Source organism: Perca fluviatilis, chromosome 6 (genome assembly GCF_010015445.1).
Source record: "Perca fluviatilis chromosome 6, GENO_Pfluv_1.0, whole genome shotgun sequence".
Lineage (NCBI taxonomy): Eukaryota > Metazoa > Chordata > Actinopteri > Perciformes > Percidae > Perca > Perca fluviatilis.
The window spans coordinates 32,718,897-32,737,505 of record NC_053117.1 but is presented as its reverse complement, the minus strand read 5'-3'; the positions used below and the strand labels follow the sequence as shown (position 1 = coordinate 32,737,505).

The 18,609-nt window shown below is 38.9% G+C and overlaps 1 protein-coding gene across 10 annotated transcripts in view; it reads left to right on the top strand.

Moving 5' to 3' along the window:
* Window positions 1-18,609, top strand: part of LOC120560704 (protein unc-13 homolog B-like) — a 103,191-nt gene that overhangs the window by 26,352 nt on the left and 58,230 nt on the right. For 8 of the 10 annotated variants that reach the window (XM_039803473.1, XM_039803474.1, XM_039803472.1 and 5 more), the window contains exons 1-6: window positions 6,559-9,463; window positions 10,367-10,389; window positions 11,134-11,183; window positions 11,373-11,448; window positions 13,165-13,170; window positions 16,612-16,686. In XM_039803473.1, the coding sequence (XP_039659407.1) occupies window positions 6,703-9,463; window positions 10,367-10,389; window positions 11,134-11,183; window positions 11,373-11,448; window positions 13,165-13,170; window positions 16,612-16,686 (2,991 nt within the window). In that variant the 5' untranslated portion in view covers window positions 6,559-6,702. Of the gene's footprint in view, window positions 1-6,558; window positions 9,464-10,366; window positions 10,390-11,133; window positions 11,184-11,372; window positions 11,449-13,164; window positions 13,171-16,611; window positions 16,687-18,609 lie in introns of those variants that run through there. The other 2 variants (XM_039803476.1, XM_039803475.1) reach the window with 1 other exon arrangement.

Here is an 18,609-nt window from a genome sequence, read left to right as displayed (position 1 = left end):
TCATAGAACCCTAATAGTACAAGTAACCAAATTTCTTTAGTGGGGAGTATATTGTCCCATGACCCTGACCTTGCACATCATAGCCATCTTAGCCATTGCTTAAAAGTCTCCCCTCCTCATAGCAGAGACATGGGGAAGCTAGCTCACACCACCAAAGTACTAGTCTAATTAGCCTGAATGACTCTTCTTTTTATGCTTTTCTTATTGTTTTATTTCTCTTTTCTTGTTATTATCTTAATATGCATCCATATAGGAAAATACTATTTAAGACGCCTAAATTAGCTGTAATTGCTTTAGCATTGGTTTTTAATGCCATTGGTTTTTCAGCTTTGATCACACTCTTTTGTTGCAATACATTTATTTATTAAGGTTTTAATCCCCAGCTGCACTTATTTTTGTTTCCATTTTGTGAGATAAAGTTGAATTGGTGTGAAGTTGGCCATGTGACATTGTGGAATGTGACATAATGATGATGGAGAAACATTTATTCAAGGCCAATTGTTAAACATGGTCCTTAAGAATTTGTGATCTGGAGATGGGAGCTTTTCCTGCCTTCATTTTTAGTCACTCATGAAGAGAAGAAAAGCAATTTTACATCAAGTCATGAACAATTTTACTTGCAAAACATACGCCTTATTTTGCTCTAGTCCACTCCATCTATTTACTTTCGAAAATTACCCCGCCATTGCTATCTATTTTATACTCGTTCAAACAGCTGTTATCACACTTTTCTTCTTGCCTCTTTCTCTTTCTGTTTCTCTTTCTCAGCCAGCTGCCCACTATTCTTCCAGCTGTCAGTATTTTCTTCAGGATTCAAGCCCACTCTTAATAGTGGTATTTATTTTCTGTCAGGCACTCTTTGTTACAAACAGAATAGCATGCTTGTTACACACGTTCACAGTTTCAAGATGCTTGTGAGCATGTTCTTCTATCAACACTCACAAATCCTTCATTCAGCTGTAGTTCTGTACTTTCCTGGTTCCATTGTGTATTTGTCTTATTATACAATCAGATATTGAAAAAATTGTATTTGTGGAAATTATTTTTCCTTTGAGAAAATTGTTTTTCCTCCTGCAGTCATCAAACCATCCTTATTTGTTTTATTTTACTGAAGATGAAGAAACAGCCTCTATTTGGCAAGCAGTATATAAATATAATTCTGACAAAGTATTTATTTATCAATGCCTCATCTTCATTCTGTAAGACAATTGAGGTAAATGCATTCACGGTTGAAGGCCATGAGATGCGGCTGAAAGTCCCAGAAGAAATCCAATAAGGGAACCTTGAGACTTTTTTGTCAAACCACTATTTTCAAGGTCAAGAATAAACCTTCAAACTCAAGTTGTCTTCATGTGTTTAAATGTGCCTGTGAATGAATAGTACATATGTATAGACATTGGGTAGCATTGGTCAAATTGGTATACCCAAAGTAACAGTTTCCAGAGATTAAATGAAGCCGGGGCTAAATTCCTTCTTCAAAAATCTGAATCCTATTTGTTTTTAGTATAAGGTTGGATTTAGGATCCTAGTGGCCTGAGGGTAGAAGCTCCTCCTGAGCCTCTCAGTGCTGGCCTGGTGTATCCGGAACCTTGATTGTATGTGTGCTGTTTTTATAATAAGCTTGCACATTTTATGGCTCTTTTGTGCATAGATGTTGTGCTTGTAATGTTTATTACCATGCAGAGATAGGATTTTCTTATGGAGCATTCTTTATTGGTGTTATGTGGTTTCCATTGTAGAACCTCCTCTCTGCATCTCTCCTGCATTACTACTACATATAGTTGTTTTTTTGTCATAAAAAAATATTAATTGCTGAGAAATCAGACCGATCCTTCCAACTGTTAAGTGAACCTGAAGGTTGGTTATTGACTTGTTACTTGATGCAAGTTATCATGGAAACATACTGTATGTTGCCTCCCAATGCTGCTCTTTGATTGATAGTCTGAATGTGATATTGGAAAATGGTTTGCCTGGGGACAGGAGAGCATTTAAGACACTGATCAATAAGTTTACACCCTTTGAAAAGCCTTTGAAAAGGAAACTTGCAGAGAAGCTTTTACAAGGCCCTTGGACCAATCAGGAAGAAAGCCATTTACCAAGAAGGCTTTGACTAAACTGATGAGCTCAGTCAGATTCCTTGCAGAACAATTACAGTGCTTATTCAGAATATAAATTCACCATTCAACACTTGTCTGACTGTGTCAATGCAGGTGAGATAAACAAAAGCAGCAGTCCACTTGACACTGTCAATGTAAACATATAGTCAGTTGGTATCTAAGTGAAGAATATAAAAGAAAAGATTAAATGACTTTCACACAATGTAACAGCAGTTACTTGCACTTTCATAAGGTTCCCACTTAATGCAACACATCAAGGTCAATTTGAGATTTGAGTCTTCGTGCATGTGTAGAGATTCAGCCCAAATCTGGATTTTGCTCAATCCTCAATCCTGGGAAATTGGCCCACAGCCAGGCAAGTTTCTATTCTATTCCACACTTATTATACACTGATGCTAACAAACAGGGAGGAAGAAGGCCAACAGTCTTGGAAGCCAAATTTACGACTCATCCATGACAACTATGGTCCTCATTTACTTAACATATTACTCCAAATGTACAGCCACATGCGTCAAATCATTAACTATGAATGCACTTGGAAGTCACAGCAATGAAATAATAATTGTACCCAAGAGTAGAGACACACTAGTTGCATTCAAGTTTCAGAAAGCTGTTTCATACCACATTCATGCCATATTGGATTTAATGTGAAATATGAGGTGCTGATAGAGAACAATATCACCTTGTGGCTACATGTATGGACACATGCAGGAAACAAAGCTGTAAATCAAACAAATCTGATGTGTTTTCCCCCTTTTGGATCTTTCAGAAAAGCATAGTACCAATCTGTTAACCTCATACAAAACAAGGAGTAATTTATCTTAACCACTGTTATTTTAGAATTGGCCATTCCACTGAGTTAAACATCCCCATTTATAAGTTGTAAAAACAAGTTGACGTGTGATTCTTCCACTTTTTCTGCTATGACATGAATGCATCCCGCAGCATTATTCATCAGAGTGGAAGTGGTAAATCTCCAAAGTAATCCTTGTCATTTGTTGGCACTGAAGCAGACACTCAGAAAATCTCCCCTTTTGGCTCGAGTATGAGTTTCACCTTTGGGTCATGTCCAATGTGAAATGACTGAGTAAGAAAGCAAGGGAGGGTTGCCAACAAGAAGACATAAATAATAAGAATTATGTAAAGGAGATGCGGAGAGATGAATAAACTAAATAATTAAAAATTTTAATGTCATGCAAATTGTAGGTTTTGATAATAAGAGCTTTGAGCATGAATGGGTTGCACCAAGAAACAGAACAAGCATCGTATTTGTAGAGGTCTTGAAGTCTTGACATGGTTAAGAGACCCTTGCACCTGCCCAGAGCTTCCTCCCATCCTCTCTGAAGCTCACTAATCAGTAGGTCTGGATGGGGATGATGGGGTTCCTAACCTGCCATCAGCCAGCTGCTCTCCACAAGGCTCCCAGTGAGAAAAAAAACAACCAGTGAGAAGCAGTGGTGGTGATGCTGCCAGCAAAAACATCACCATATTTTTTTCTGCCATAAGAAAAAGTTGCAGCATGTTGTCAGTTTGTCAGGTAAAGCTCCTGAAAATGAGGTTTCAAAACTTAGATTTTTCTATATGACATTTGTTATTTGTGACCAAACAAGCAACATTACATTTTTTGTGGATAATGTTTAACACTCAAAACTCTGCTATCATCAGGACTGTGTGAGTGTTGTTTGGTCAGATTTGATTGAAAGTGGTTCTGTCTGGCTGGTATGATGGATAGATCTAAATACTACAGTACCCATGAGCCTCAGCTACTGTTGCCATGCAGAAGTAACTAGACAGGCATAAGAAGCCACATTATGAATGCTTTGTTATTGCTGTTGGAAACAACATGGAGATGCCAAATTTATCCAACATTGACCACATATTTAAACTGATGACTGAGTGTGTCATCTTTATCTTTATGCAAATAGTGGCACATGTAATACAATGTTAAGCTCAGTGAATGATAAGATGAATTACATATTCCTTGGGTCATACTTGACTTCTCTTTTGTTTTTTATATGTCTACAGGCCGGTGCCTTTGACTTTGTTTTATTATAACCACATTTTCTTGCACAGTTGCTCATCTTCTGTACTGATGTTTCAACTAGTAGAGTTTCATGCTAATCCAAGTCTTGGTCGCCTAAAATTGTCTATGTAGACAATTAACTAGACTTCAGACTACACCCATCATAACTCCTCCAACTACACAATTCAAGATTCTTAGTCTAATACTGTCTGCTGGTTTAGAAAAAAGGACCGGTTTCAGGGCCTTTTATATATTCATACATTCATAGTTGAAAACGGCAAACTTGTGCTCATCTGCAGCTCCTGTACTTTGAGTTCTACAGTGCAGTAACTTATGTAAGCAGATTTGGAACATATCTGCCTTAATGTGGTGGCTGGTCTGCCCTCAGGTTGGGATTAATTTAAGTTTCACTGCATTACATTTTTCTATCCTACTTCCGTATTCACAACCCCTCCTTCACTAGCTTTCCATATCTACAGTACAGCTCCCAAAATCGTCTTTAATCTCTTTAAATGAAATTAATAATACTTATTCTTTGTCATTGTTCCTTTTACTAGAACTTACTACAGTGGCAGAATGGGATGAAGAATGACTGTTCTGGTCAGATCTTTTACTCTCTTATGGTTTATCCAAACTGCATGGCTACAGTAACACTATAGAATTTAGGGATCTAGTCTAAATAATCTAGCCTTAAATATTAAATAATAAGTGAGCCAAAATGTTGGCTGTGGTCTAACATGTATCCCCTTAGTGCTTAGCATTTAAAAGAAAACATGAAAAGCCTTGTGTTATAACACACTACAAGACATTATTTAATATATAATAATAGTAATAATAATCAGATTTAAATTTAAAGCATTTCATTTGGCTACTGAGCAAAGAGACGTAGGTGTCAGTGTCTTGGTTATCAACATTTCAAACAACTAATATTAAAATGTTACAGTTCCTCTATGACCACAGACAGATCACGCAAAACAGAAGTGTCTGGAATATGAATTCAAAAACAATATGAGCCAAAGAAAGCCCACCTTCACTTTAACATTCATCAAGAGGAAAGGCAAAGACTACCCCAGGCTTGGAGTGTTTTCATGAAAAGTGATGTTTATTATAAAATTTCAAAGTTTTAATAACAAATAAATCACGAAGAAAAACTTACAAAGCCTGAGAATGAATGTTTAAAGCTGGTTAACAATGTAAAAATTCATAGAGTGTGATCTAGACCTACTCTATCTGTAAAGTGTCTCGAGATAACTCTTGTTATGATTTGATACTATAAATAAAATTGAATTGAATTTAATTGAAAACTGATCAATAAGGCCATCAATCAATACAATTTAGTGTGATTATAGATGTTAATGTACTTCAGCATGTGGTTTATGCAATTCTGGTCAAATTCTCTGTGAATTCTGACCTGACCAAATGTTGATGAATTTGGTCTGTTTGCATCTTCTAAAATTGAGAGAGAATATTCAAGAGCCTGTGTGTTGACATCATCTGAAATTGAATGATGTCTGGTTGTAGTGATTGAAAGAGATTAGGCAAGGGCAGTTACTGTATCATGTACTGCAACAACATGGGCCATCTTTGTCCAAGAATATCTACAGTTTTAAATTAACAAAAGAATAATTTCATTATTACATTGAATGAAAGTTTTGAGAGCTGAATTGCCTTTCGATGAACTAGAACATGCGTCACTATGACGTACTCTCCATTTCCTGTTGAACTTCAAGATGCATGCCATGCTCATTATCTGGATATACCTTTCATTCAGCATTTATGCAACTAATATATGCAACTGATATTAGAACCATCCAGAATTCAGTTTATTAATATGAACGTATATACATTCAGTAAATAGATCCTACCTAACAATTTAACTATAATTTTGATGTTCAGCAGGGGAACTATTCAGATTGAACTAATATGGTCAGTGTGTTCTGAAAGGTTGATTGGAAGATTGTGGTCAAGTATATATTTAGGACATGATGAGACACTTTTACCAGAGTAGTGACATTCCTAATATGTCAATTTTATATTCACAATCACAAACTGCAAGTTCCCTGGATTGGTATGGATTTCAACATATATAATATGTTGATATTAGCATGCTGTATTATACATAAAGTATGTCAATTCTGCTTTCTGGACAAGGAGAGGAAATGTGTTTTGTAGCACAACACATACTTTAGTGTTTTGTATTTTAAACATTCTATTTGATGTTATACTTTAAAAGTTGACGTATTAGATCTGAGCACGATAGTACTATTTGTTTGATGTTGGCTAAGAGGTTCATATTCATTAAAGAAGGAATATAATTAATAATAACAATATAATTCCTCAAATGTCTTCTGTTTTCAATTGACTGAGGTGTTAGTTTTTAGTGTTTACAATTATTATATCTTTGTCTTTCCATTTTAGTCATGGACCACTGACATTGAGTGGTTGGGCTGAATAAGCTTTCAACAGGCTTGATAATGAACTATGATACCGTGATCATTTTGATTGTAACTCCCAGCAACAATCTGGGAAACTAGATGAGGACAGGCTGCTCTCTTGAGAAATATGTTCTCCAGAAATCGTTTCAATGGACAACATGGAGCAGGTGTTGCTCCTAAAGGAGGCACAAAGGCAAAAGTCCATTCACCCAAAAAGAGAGCTCCAAACCCCAGGGTAGCACTGGTCATACGGGGTAAAATACATCGTCTCTTGCAAGGGTCTGCAGACCACCATGTCCCAGATTCCCAATTTGATTATGGAGGTATTGAGGAGGAGGAGGAAGATGGGGAAACACAGGAGGGCAGAAAGGAGCACAGAAGCAGATATCCAAAGGTTATCCCCAGGGCTGAAGCCTATTCTCCAAAAGTGTCTAACGGTAAAGGACATGGAGTAGCACCGGGGCCGTCATGTGTGGGAGAAGTGGAGCTGAACAGAGAGGGATGTATAAGAATACCATGCACTTTACAGCATAAAAGCTGCAGATCCCCAGTAAATCGGAAACGAATCTCCTTTGAGGGTGAAATTCAGGCAACACCTGAGCAGATGCGATCACCCCCGCACTACAGACCAATAGGCCCAGACGTGAATGGTACTAAATTTGCAGGAGCAGCTGGAGGGGATTTTTCTTCACCCCGTATTCGGCCAAAGAGACCCTTTTCTACTGGTGACTGTGTGGACTACAACTTCAACAGAACTCTCCCAGGTACACTGCTGGAAGAGGATGAAGATCAAGAGGAGGAGTCAAGTGCTATCATTGAGCACATTCTTAAAGAGCTGAGGGGGATAAATAAGATCCAGGAGGAAATCTCGGACCTCAGGGATTACCTGACCTCAGTTCGAGGGTCAGTTGAGGAAGTGTCATCTTGTGTAGATGCTGTCTTGTTGGAGATTGAGGGCATTCGTTCTAGCAACAAGGCTGGCTCAGGGGTACACGCAGGTACCTGGTCAGGGGTAGGATGCAAAGATGGACCATCCACCCGCAGAAGGCCCGCTAGTGCTTATGGCAGTTTAGGTAGTGCAATGCCAAAGTCTGCTTCAAATATTTTTCCCCAAGTCTGCAATGAGCATCATGGCATCCATGGAGAATTACTGTTATCAAGGGCAGAAGAGTGTTCTGTGTCCCCAATTGCTGAATCAGTGGATCATCAGGAACTGGAGGAACCAGAGGACACCTCTGACCATAGCTCGGATATCCTAATAGGTGCGATAGCAAGAAAGCTCAGTTTTGGCTACTTTGAAAGGCTGGATGGCCAAAGCTGTCCAAGCACTAGCTCCTTGTCTTCTGGTCATAGTGAGTCAGACCTAGAGAGACCATCATCTAGTCATGGGAGGAAGCAGCAAAGACCTAATGATAGGGAGGAACATTGGTCTAACACTGTTCCACCACACAGTGCCTCTGGGCAATCTGCATGGCATAGAGAAACTGCTTACCGGAGGGACATAAGTCTGGAGGAGCATGAAGGTGAGAACCCTCTTAGCTGTGAAGGAGCTGGTAGCTGGGATCACTACAGAGGTGCAGAAGGATATGGTACATCAGGGCAGTGCTCCACAGGAAGCCCAGAACATCTCTCGCTTCGCTCTGGGAAACATTACAACTCACCTGCCAGCACTTCTAGCAGGGAGGAGTGGCATTCACGGAGGAGAAGGCCTCAAACCCAGTCTGGGATCAATGTTCCAACAGATATCAACCTTGAAAAGCCCACTGTGGGATATGAATGTGCTGCTGATTTTTCCTACCCTCAAAGTTCTGGTTACCATTCAGTTGATGGGCACCATGGAGAAGCAGAGGAATTTGACTATGGGCAATCAAATGAGCTGAGCTACACGACAGACTGTCACTATCAGGAAACTTATTTAGCCTACGAAGAGTCTTCAGCAATGACATGGACTGAGGCCTCCTTATGTACCACTGTAGCTGATGTGGATAAACCATTCATCCAAGAGACTGAAGCCACCAACCAAATCTTAGAAAACCGACTTCCTCACTCTGGCAGTGCAGATGTCCAAGCTGGTGGTTTCAATGTCAAACGTATAGGTCGAGCTGTACTTGATTTTAGCTCTGCCTTGCGGGGAGCATTGCGCAAAATTGAAGTACCTGGAGCCCAAGAAGCAGACTTTGAAATATCAATGCCTTCTGACCTGCCTACAGCTGAGTTGCCTTCAAAACCTGTATGCTATGAGGCACAATTTGAAAAAACATTTAATGAAACCCTGAAAGGTGATGTGCTTGATAGTAGTAGTGCTATTGGGGATTTGAGCAAACACAATACTCTAGACAAATTAAATGTTTTTTCTTTTGAGCCTATGCTTGAAGAAGCCAACAACAGCCTTACATTGGAGTCTACAGACACCTGCCAACACCCTCCTTGTTTGGACAATATTCCCCCATTCCCAGAAGAACTTTCAGTATGCCCTGTCCCAATTACCAGTAGCACTTCAATGCTGCCTCCACCTTATGGCCTTACAGAACAACCTGCTGGAAGTCCTACAGATGGTCCTGCAGATATTACCATTAAAGCCCAGCTTTTGCAATGCACCACTGCAGAATCCCTCTCGGTCTCCCTTTTGGCTGATGAACCTGCAAAACTGGAGGAGCAGGGAGAAACTGAGGTGCCACTGCCACAGCAACCCACCACAGACACTGCGGGCCCAGAAGGCCAAGCAGAAGGCGATGCAGCGAAGCCATGCTTGGAGATAAGCCAGATGGATGAACGCAGGCTAAAATGCCTGAGGACCTTCCAGCAGATTCTGCGGGAGAAGAGAGAGACCAGGCGCAACCTCGCCAGTATGACTATGTCCACCTTCTCTCAGGATGACTTCGAACCAGGTAGCCATCGTTGGATTTTAAGTTGGTCTGGTTGGTTGATCATCTTTTGTTTCATCACATGTATTTTATTTCAATAAATGAATCATGTATTACTTTTGAGTCACAGATCTAAAGATAGGTACACTTACAATACATATTTCTTTCTTTTTTGTGAGTTATTCCCACATTTCATGCTTTAGACTGCATAGCCCTGCATTGTTATTTTTTGGTTTTTTAATTTTTTTGCGTGACTCATTTTATGTTGAAATTGATATACATTATTAACTTTTAGTGATCATAAACGTATGAGCTTATTTGCTCAAAAATGTTTCTTTTCCACCCCACCTTTTTTGTTATCAGAGCCTCTCACTGTTGCTGAAACTCCTTGATCTGTCTCTCTTTAGTCTGTGTGTACATTGATAAAAGGATAACTGTCAGTATCCTCTTTGGGCATGTTCACGTTATGAATAAGCCCCCGTACTGAAAATTCCTTTAGGTATTTACTGCACCAAACGGTCTCTGCTGATAGGCTACTATAATATTCTTTCCCCTTGAGAGTAATGTATCACCTGCCACTCACAAGTCCCTTACTCCTCTCCGAGGCTCCAGCAGTAGCCATTTGCCGAATTAGAAAACATCAATTATCTCCTTGGAAAGCAAGCCTGACATTAAGGACGAAGGAGAAGGGAAATATTAAGAGTCATTTTCATGATAAATTATACATGTTAATGAAACATTTATGACCTCAGACCCCTTCTATCTAAAAAAAACTCAATGGCGCAGCTGCTTTTAACATTACCCAAGCATTTATGACAAAATTAATAATAGAGTGTGTGTCTTGTTATTTTGACCTGATGAGTCAAACTAGTCCATGACTGTTTTTCTTCTCTGTCTATTTATTTTTTCTCTTATGCTGTTTTACAGATGGAAGTCAAGATGGAGATCAGGTTATCTCTTTTATTTACATGACACCGTAAAGGAAGTTGTTTTTTTCTGTACACATTTCTTAATATTCTTGGACATTGTCTCATGTCAGTTTCTCTCTTTATTTAATTTTCCTTTGAATTGTGTTTTTATTGCTTTCTGTCAGTTGCTGGAAAATGCTCACTTAATCCTGAAAATACTGTGTTTGAATTCAAAGCTAATGAAATAGCTTCAAGTTTTACGAGATGTCAGCTTCAATGCATCTGTGTCCTATTAAGAATATTTGTTGTTCCTGTCATACATATAACAATGCTATAGAGGATAGGTCAGTATTGATTAGGGACACAATATTGATGAAAAATATTATTGATGTTGAGTCTGTCAGGCTGACATGTTAGCATGTTTTGTTACTGCCACTGTGGCTGTCAAAAAAAAAACCATGCTGTTAGAAAGCAAAAGTCAATATATGGTGTACATTTCCTGGGAGCATGTGTGGTACGGAGGGTGTTTACTTTACAAGGTAAACCAGGTTTATGATGCTCTTATATGTATGGGGGCAATATGATTGATTGAAATGCCCTCTTTGGCATACAATTCTGAAACTCAACCAACCCTGTTCAGTTGCAGTGTTTCTCTCCTGTTTTTTTCTTCTCTCTTTCTTGTTTCTCTTGTGCTTATGCATGCTCCTGTGTCATGAAATCAGAAAACCAATGAAGCCTGCCAGCCTTCAAACGGCTAAACTCGTGACCTTTCACATTTTATTTCAGAGCCGAGATCAAGATGCTGACCCCAGCAAGCACCCATGGGCCAAGCCAGGGTCAGTAAACACCCTTCGGTGTGTGTGTGTGTGTGTGTGTGTGTGTGTGTGTGTGTGTGTGTGTGTGTGTGTGTGTGTGTGTGTGTGAGAGAGAGAATTTGGTTACCTGAGGCAGTGTCAGCACCTGGATTTTCTTTATTTAAATATTGATCAGTGCATTTTGTTATTTGGTTATGTGTGTTTGTACAGGGGAAACACTCCGTTTGGCATTGACAGCATGCCAGACCTCCGCAAGAGGAGGCCCATTCCACTTGTTAGTGAACTGGTGAGTCACATCACTGTCTCCTGACATGAATTTTCACCTTCACAGAACCTTGCCTTTTTGACACGCCTTAAATTAAATATGGCCACGCTCAGGATTTTGTTGTTGTTGTAAATTTAACAACTGGATGTTTTGGATGTTTTGCAATTTGGTTTCATTTAAGCACCACTGGGAGGGGCACTCGTAATTTTGTTTTAATCATTGGAATATAATGACAATAAAGGCTTCTTATCTTATCTCTTATCTTAATTGGGTAAATACCAAATTCAAAAATAACTCAATGTAAATGTGTGGGGGAAAAATTGTACAAGCAAGGACAGAAGGAAGTATGATGTTCACTAAACTCTATACTGTCATATATATATATATATTTAACCCTATATTGAGGAACATTTTAGGAACATATTTATATATTTAAAAAAGGTTGTAAATTTATATATGAAGATTAAGTCCTGTGACACACGTATACAGTACAGTACAATGAACGTCCTCCAAACATGGTGTTTAAGTAAAATTATTTTTAAGTCACTAATTACTGACACAGTCAAGACGGTCTTGTGTATGCTGCATACTTACCCTGAAAATCTGAGAACATGACTACTGTAGTTACGTGATGTGGTTTATATTGAAAATGTGTCAGTTGGTAAACATGACTAACTAGCCAATGTTGGTGGAGATGCTCTCCGTTTTCTGTTGCTGAGAAATACCAGGTTTGTCATGCTGCACCTGTCAGGTTCACAATGCCAGTGCTGTCTAACATCACATCACTTCACATCAGATTACCTGGTTGGTTAGTAGTTAATACAAGCAACAACAATGTGAACACATTCACAAATCCATGCATTATTCACCAAACTCGACACTGAGTTAATACTGTTGGTGACATTTCACACTCGAAAAAAACAATCAAAACCACTCAGCAGGTTTGACTGATTGAGGTTTTTTCATTTTGACCAAAAGTCTTTTTGGGGGACTTCCAGGTTGAGCATGTTGTGAGTGGAAACATTGCTTCTGAATAATTAACCTCCGATTGTTCTCCGGTTGTGCTCCTAGATATTCACCTCTCGTTGAATATTTCCCACTGAGTTGAACAGTTGTATATCATCACATTATGCTGCCTAACATAAAAAAAATGCCACATATTTTTATTTTTATATTCACCACCTATAAAATCGTCCATGTGCACAGAGATGCAGAGAGTAAACAGTGATCAATCTTCAAACCAATCATAGCTTTCATCTATCTTGACTTGACTTTATTTTTCATTTTGTTTCCTATACTAGTAACAAAATGTACATGTATTGGTTTCTTATATACTGATGGATTGCCTGTGTGTACCCTGTTAGTTTTTGTTTCTCTTTGCACGGTCACCTTTGGTTATTAAGCTTAAATTGCCTGTTAACTTTGGCTTTAGCATTGGAGGTAGCAGAGAAAAGTCATGTTAACAAGCTGGCTGAGTGACACGAAAGTTTGACATGTTACAATCATCCAATTTTTTCCTTCAGGAATGATTTATTTGCATGCCACATCCTAAATGTATAAAGGTGCACTTCTGCTGTGGCATCCACTGTGTAATAATTAGGGTTTGCAAGCACTGAATAGTAAGGTGAATGCTGCTGATCCTCTCAGAGGGAAACCTGTGTGTTTGTCTCTAAGCTTTTCTTTCTTCTCGTTCTCCTTCTTTGCACATGTTGCCTCCCTCCCTCCATCGGCCCTCAGGCTATGGTGAGTAAAAGACAAGTGAGATTTCAGCTGCCGTGTTTTACCATTTGTTTGATGGGTTTTAAACTCTCTAATGATTCCGATTGTTGCAAAGCATTGCAATCTGCTCTGTGTGACGTTTTCTTATGTGCGTTAGTATGAACATGCACACATATGCACGGACACACTCTCATACAAATATCAGTCATTGTTCACCCATATTTCAAAATGTTCTGACAAACACAAGAAAAATCAATTTCTTCTCATGAATGCTTTCAGCTTTCCCTCAGCCGATTGAGGCCCACAGACGCCTTTTCTCTGATTGGACTTTTTCTCGAAAGTCTTTTAATTAACAGGTTTGTCTTGCTACGATTTAGCAAGTCAACAGCTCCACTTTTTTAAATAACACACTTGCTTCTCTAAGATAACAAATGCTGATAAATGTTATGGTAAATTGTGTTTTTCTCCCTTCAGTCTCACATTTACTTTGAAGTACTTAAGGGACCCTCAGATGTACATCCACTGGCTGCGGTCTGTCAGAGTGTTTGAGTGGTTAGAGCTGTGAATATCCTGCTGCTGAGATCTAAGAAACTTGACTCATCTGATTAAAAAAAACTTGTCTCCTTTGATTTGAAGTGGGTACTCCAGAGTGAAGGTCACACTCTCAACAGGAGAAGTCTGAAAAAAAAGGACCCATGAAGTTGAAAAGATATAAGAGCTCTGGGATAATCTAGTCCCACTTTGTTAAGTTTAGTATATCAGCTTACACAAATCATGAAGAGAAAGAAAAACAGACAGGAGCGAGATGAACAAACACACAATTGTGCAGGTGAAACTGAAATAATGTGGAGATAAAACCATAACTGGCCGAAGAAGCAAACGGAAAAAAGCCAAAACATTGCAAAAATACCATGACAATCTGAGCACATAGAAGATGTTATGAAGCAACAATATAAATATAAAATAAATAGAATAGTGTGGCTATGACAGAGTGGTTTGTGATATTCCATTTATTATTATAATGATCAAAAGTCCTCACATAACCAGCAAGAAAATATGTGCTGAGAAGGTTAGAGCATCACTTAACACATTTAGTTTTGATAAAAGTCAGCAGTTTGTATGTTTCCTGAGTTTGCTTCTATTGTCAACATGTTGTTAGGGTTACACACATGAGGTTGGTCAGCACTTTAGTGGCCAGCGTACGAATCTAGAACAAGGATTTCATTTTTTCCCTGCTCCTGCAAATGAGTTTTAGACTTTCTTGTCACTTAAAATAATTTAAGGTGCCCTAATTAAAAGCTCAAAGGAGCATGGCACCCAGTCCATGCTACAAGGCCACAAACACCGCTGTTTTGTTGTTCAACATTGTTGCTGGACAACGCTTCAGAAAAGCAGCATATTTTTTAGACCCCTGTTGGTCAGCTTCTGTACCCTGATTTCTTCTCTTGTAAGGTGGTAGCATATCTCTCTCTGTGGTCTTGTAGCTGTCAGAATGGATAAGAAGAAGCTTACTGTTGAAGTATTAAAATAATCTGGAGCTCAAAACGTCTCAGCGTTGTATATGTAATATTCCTGATGAGCCATAGCTGGAGAGATGAAGCACTTCACTAAGCACTACCGTCTGTAATATGTTTCATAATCCGTGCGGTCCTGTTCAAATGCTGCAGGTGTCCCTGAGCTTAAGACTTCACACCCCACAACCCCCCATTTTTGATGGCTTTAATTGTAACATTTCTCGTGTAACAGACCACTTTACCCTTGGTCTAGCATCTTCACCCACAATAAATGGGCCTATCCTATGTCCAGTAAACCTTTGATCCTGAATAATTTGATTTTATCCTGTAAACTAGACTTCTTTTTTGTGACCTGGCTTGATGTCCTCCTTCTTGAAATATACAATCAATTAAACATATCTAAATACACCAAATATAGTTGTATTGCACTTCATTAAAATACACTTTCTTAAATTGAAGATATATACTGTAATGAGCTAATAAATCACTGAGTGCTACTGTATAGCAAATACATGGCAGTAATCAGTTTGACTTAATTATGACTGACATGATACATTGGTGAGATGCTGTGAGCAGCTTTGGGTTAAAAAAAGAGCTGTGCTTCTATTTCAAGGACATTTCTCAGGTGTATCACAGCTTTAAAGTGCTGCTGTAGGTTGAATAATGCATTTGAACTTCAGTATTTTGTTTATGCTGGAGTTGATGAAAGGCTGTACGGATCCTGGCCAAACATCCTGCAACAGGACTGTGGCTCTACTCATCCACAGATCCACAGATATTACACAACACTATAGGGCATGATACAAAATATTATGGGAATCTGTTAAAGGAAAACTGTAACCAAGGCTGTGCTGTACTTTTCTTAAGAGAATAATTCGACATTTAGGGATATTTCTGGCGAAGCAGAAGACTGATACCACTCTCATGTTTGTCCATTAGATATAAGGCCAAAACTAACCTGTGATTAGCTTAGCTTACCACAAAGACTGGAAACAGGGGGAAACAGCAAGCCTGGTTCTGTCTCAAGGTAACAAAATCCACAAAGCAGCACCTCTAAAGCTCATAGACTATTTATTGGCTCTGAGCAATTGCAAGGCAACTAGTGGTAATTCCAAGAAGTTACTGGTTCCTGCCAAGAAACAGTCTGGCACTTAACTGCCCGTGAATTTTCGGTTTTACAGTTTTACAGTTTGTCCATAGACTTTATAAAATATGGACATAGTGTCTCCGGCCCTCGGCATCTTGGCCGTCGCCATTTTAGCAGTGCCTGACGTTGGCTAATCCAAAAATGGGCAAAGAGGTGGTGCGTGGATGGAGCTGAAGCGGGCTGAATGAAGCCACAGTCTATGCTTTCCTCCTGTGACGGCAGCCCACCTGTCTTTTGTTATCTTTAGACACAGTCACGCTAGCTGTTTTCCCCTGTTTTCAGTCTTTGTGCAAAGCTTGGCTGTTTTCAGTCTTTGTTGGCTGTAGCATATTAAATGGACAGAGATAAGAGTGGTATCGATCATCTCATCTAACTCTCTGCGAGAAAGTGAATAAGCCTATTTCCCAAGATGAGAAACCATTCCTTTAATGCATGACATCTTTCATTGGAGCTTCAATTTAATATTCAGTATTAAATTGTGTATACTATAAGTCTATTGAAGTAGCATCTGTAGCAGGGCCAAAAAAACTTGATTGAAACATCCCTAATTAAAATGTATTCAGGGAAGACAAATACACAAATATAGTACAAACGTGTCTGAATGTTTGTCTTCAAGAAGGGAATAAAGGAGAGATGTGCGACGTGTTTCCAAAAGTGTGTTCAAACCGAGGAGACAAATGTGTGTTGTTTTTCAAGTTTCCATGACCTTCAAAGAGCCCAACATCACAAAGGGAATTGACAATTTTATTTTATTTGTTCTTTTCTCTTTTTCTTCATGGCTGATGCTTTTTCTCTTTTCTCCAGTCTATGATACAGTCCAGGAAAGCTGGACTTGCCCACACACTGGCCACACGGACCTCCCTGAAAGATGAAGAGCTTGTGAGTGGCACACACACACACACACACACACACACACACACACACACACACACACACACAGACACGCACACGAACACACATACACACACACACACACACACATACACATACTCTGTATATACTAAAGTAACATGTTATAGTTATCTACAGGAAGACTTGCTGTCCCTTCGATGCCAGCTAATGGGTATCCACACAAACCTTAACTTATATTTACAGGCAAACGCACTCCTGCTGTCATTATGCTGTAGCCATATTGTTAGTCTGTTTGTTAAAGATCCAATATACTGTTGGCTGTGGATTTTGCTGAGTCAACTTTAGGCAGGTTTTAAAGAGTCAGGAGCAGCAAGGTTTCACTGACAGGATGACGTTTTAGGTTTGTTTAATATTGTTGGTTTTGTGGCTTTCCTTCTGTACTGTGTCAAGTCATAATTAGTCATGGCCATTACATTATATTAGAGGAAACATGAATTGTTTTAGTGGATAAAGTAGGTCACTGAATGCAGCAGTGGAGAACAAAGCAACTGCCACATTTAAAAGACTACAATGTATACAGTTTAATTACACTAAAAAGGATTCCTGAGAAAAAATAAAACACTGAAAGCATTTTTAGTCCTGTATTTGTAGTGTGGAGATGAAATGCAGGTCAAACTAAATGCACAAAATGGGCTCTGCAGAGGGAATCAAAACTGTGCACCGTGCATTGCTTTCTTAACAAATTATACAGGTAGATTAGGACATGCATATGTTGAGACAGCGCGTGCCCAGAAAAACAAAAAACAACAATAAATACTGAAAATGTCCAGTATTCTTTTGAATTACAGAATTTGCAGTTTTTGTGTTTACTCAACTATGTGGTATGTTTGTAGGCTGTAGTTTATGCTGTGGACATTTAGATGAGTACAAATGTTATAAACATTAACTTTCAATAGCAGGTCAGATATACAGTATTTATCAAGTCTTAAGTACCCCAGAGCCTCAAACCCCCAGAGACCCCTGAAGGCCCCAGATTCATTGTAAGGTGATTAGTTTGTGGTAATCTGATTAATTGATTAAGATAAACTAAAATGGAATTAAGGCAACTGCTGCATTTGTACCTAATGTTGATACAATGTCTTGCAGAGGGGCCCTGTGTCAAACGGGTATTTATTACAAGATATATGTATTTGAATGAATTTGCAATGTACACAGGTGAACATTTATGGTCATTCTGATTATGCTAATTACTTCTGCTACAAAAGTGAAAACATACACAAGCATGTATAACGAAATATATTCAGATCCTTTACACTGTATGTGCCTTGTCAATTACTGACTGTAATAACTTACCAGATGTACAGGTGGGTGTTGCACATACAGAATACAGGGACATTTAAAGGGATACGCCACTGTTTGTTGAAATAGGGCTTATCACGGTCTCCCCTAGCTGTAGATAGGTGGGCCAACGCATTTTTTGTGCATGCATTGTTTTAGTCCGGTGCAACACCGGCAGCGCCGCCGCTAGTTAGCTTAGCGTAGTGAATGGAATCCTATGTTGCCGGTTAGCATGTTGTGAGTAAAAGTGAGCCAACAAAAGACAAAAAAACAACCTAATTACTTGCACTGAGACAAAAAATGTGTTGGCCCACCTATCTATAGCCAGGGTAGACCGTGATAAGCCCTATTTCAACAAACGGTGGCGTATTCCTTTAAAGATGTATATACACAATGTTAGCTGTTCCATAATTAGATTATACTGATGGATGGAAGTAGCATATGTATAGAAATGTGCAACATTTTGTCCTGACTCATGCACACAGACTCTGAGGAGATATTTTCAAGTTGACAACCTGGACCAAACATGAAAATGTGAATAAATATGATGCCAAAATGAAAGTTGTTTTAGCCATCCATTCATTCATAATGTTTTAGTCATAATAACACTGG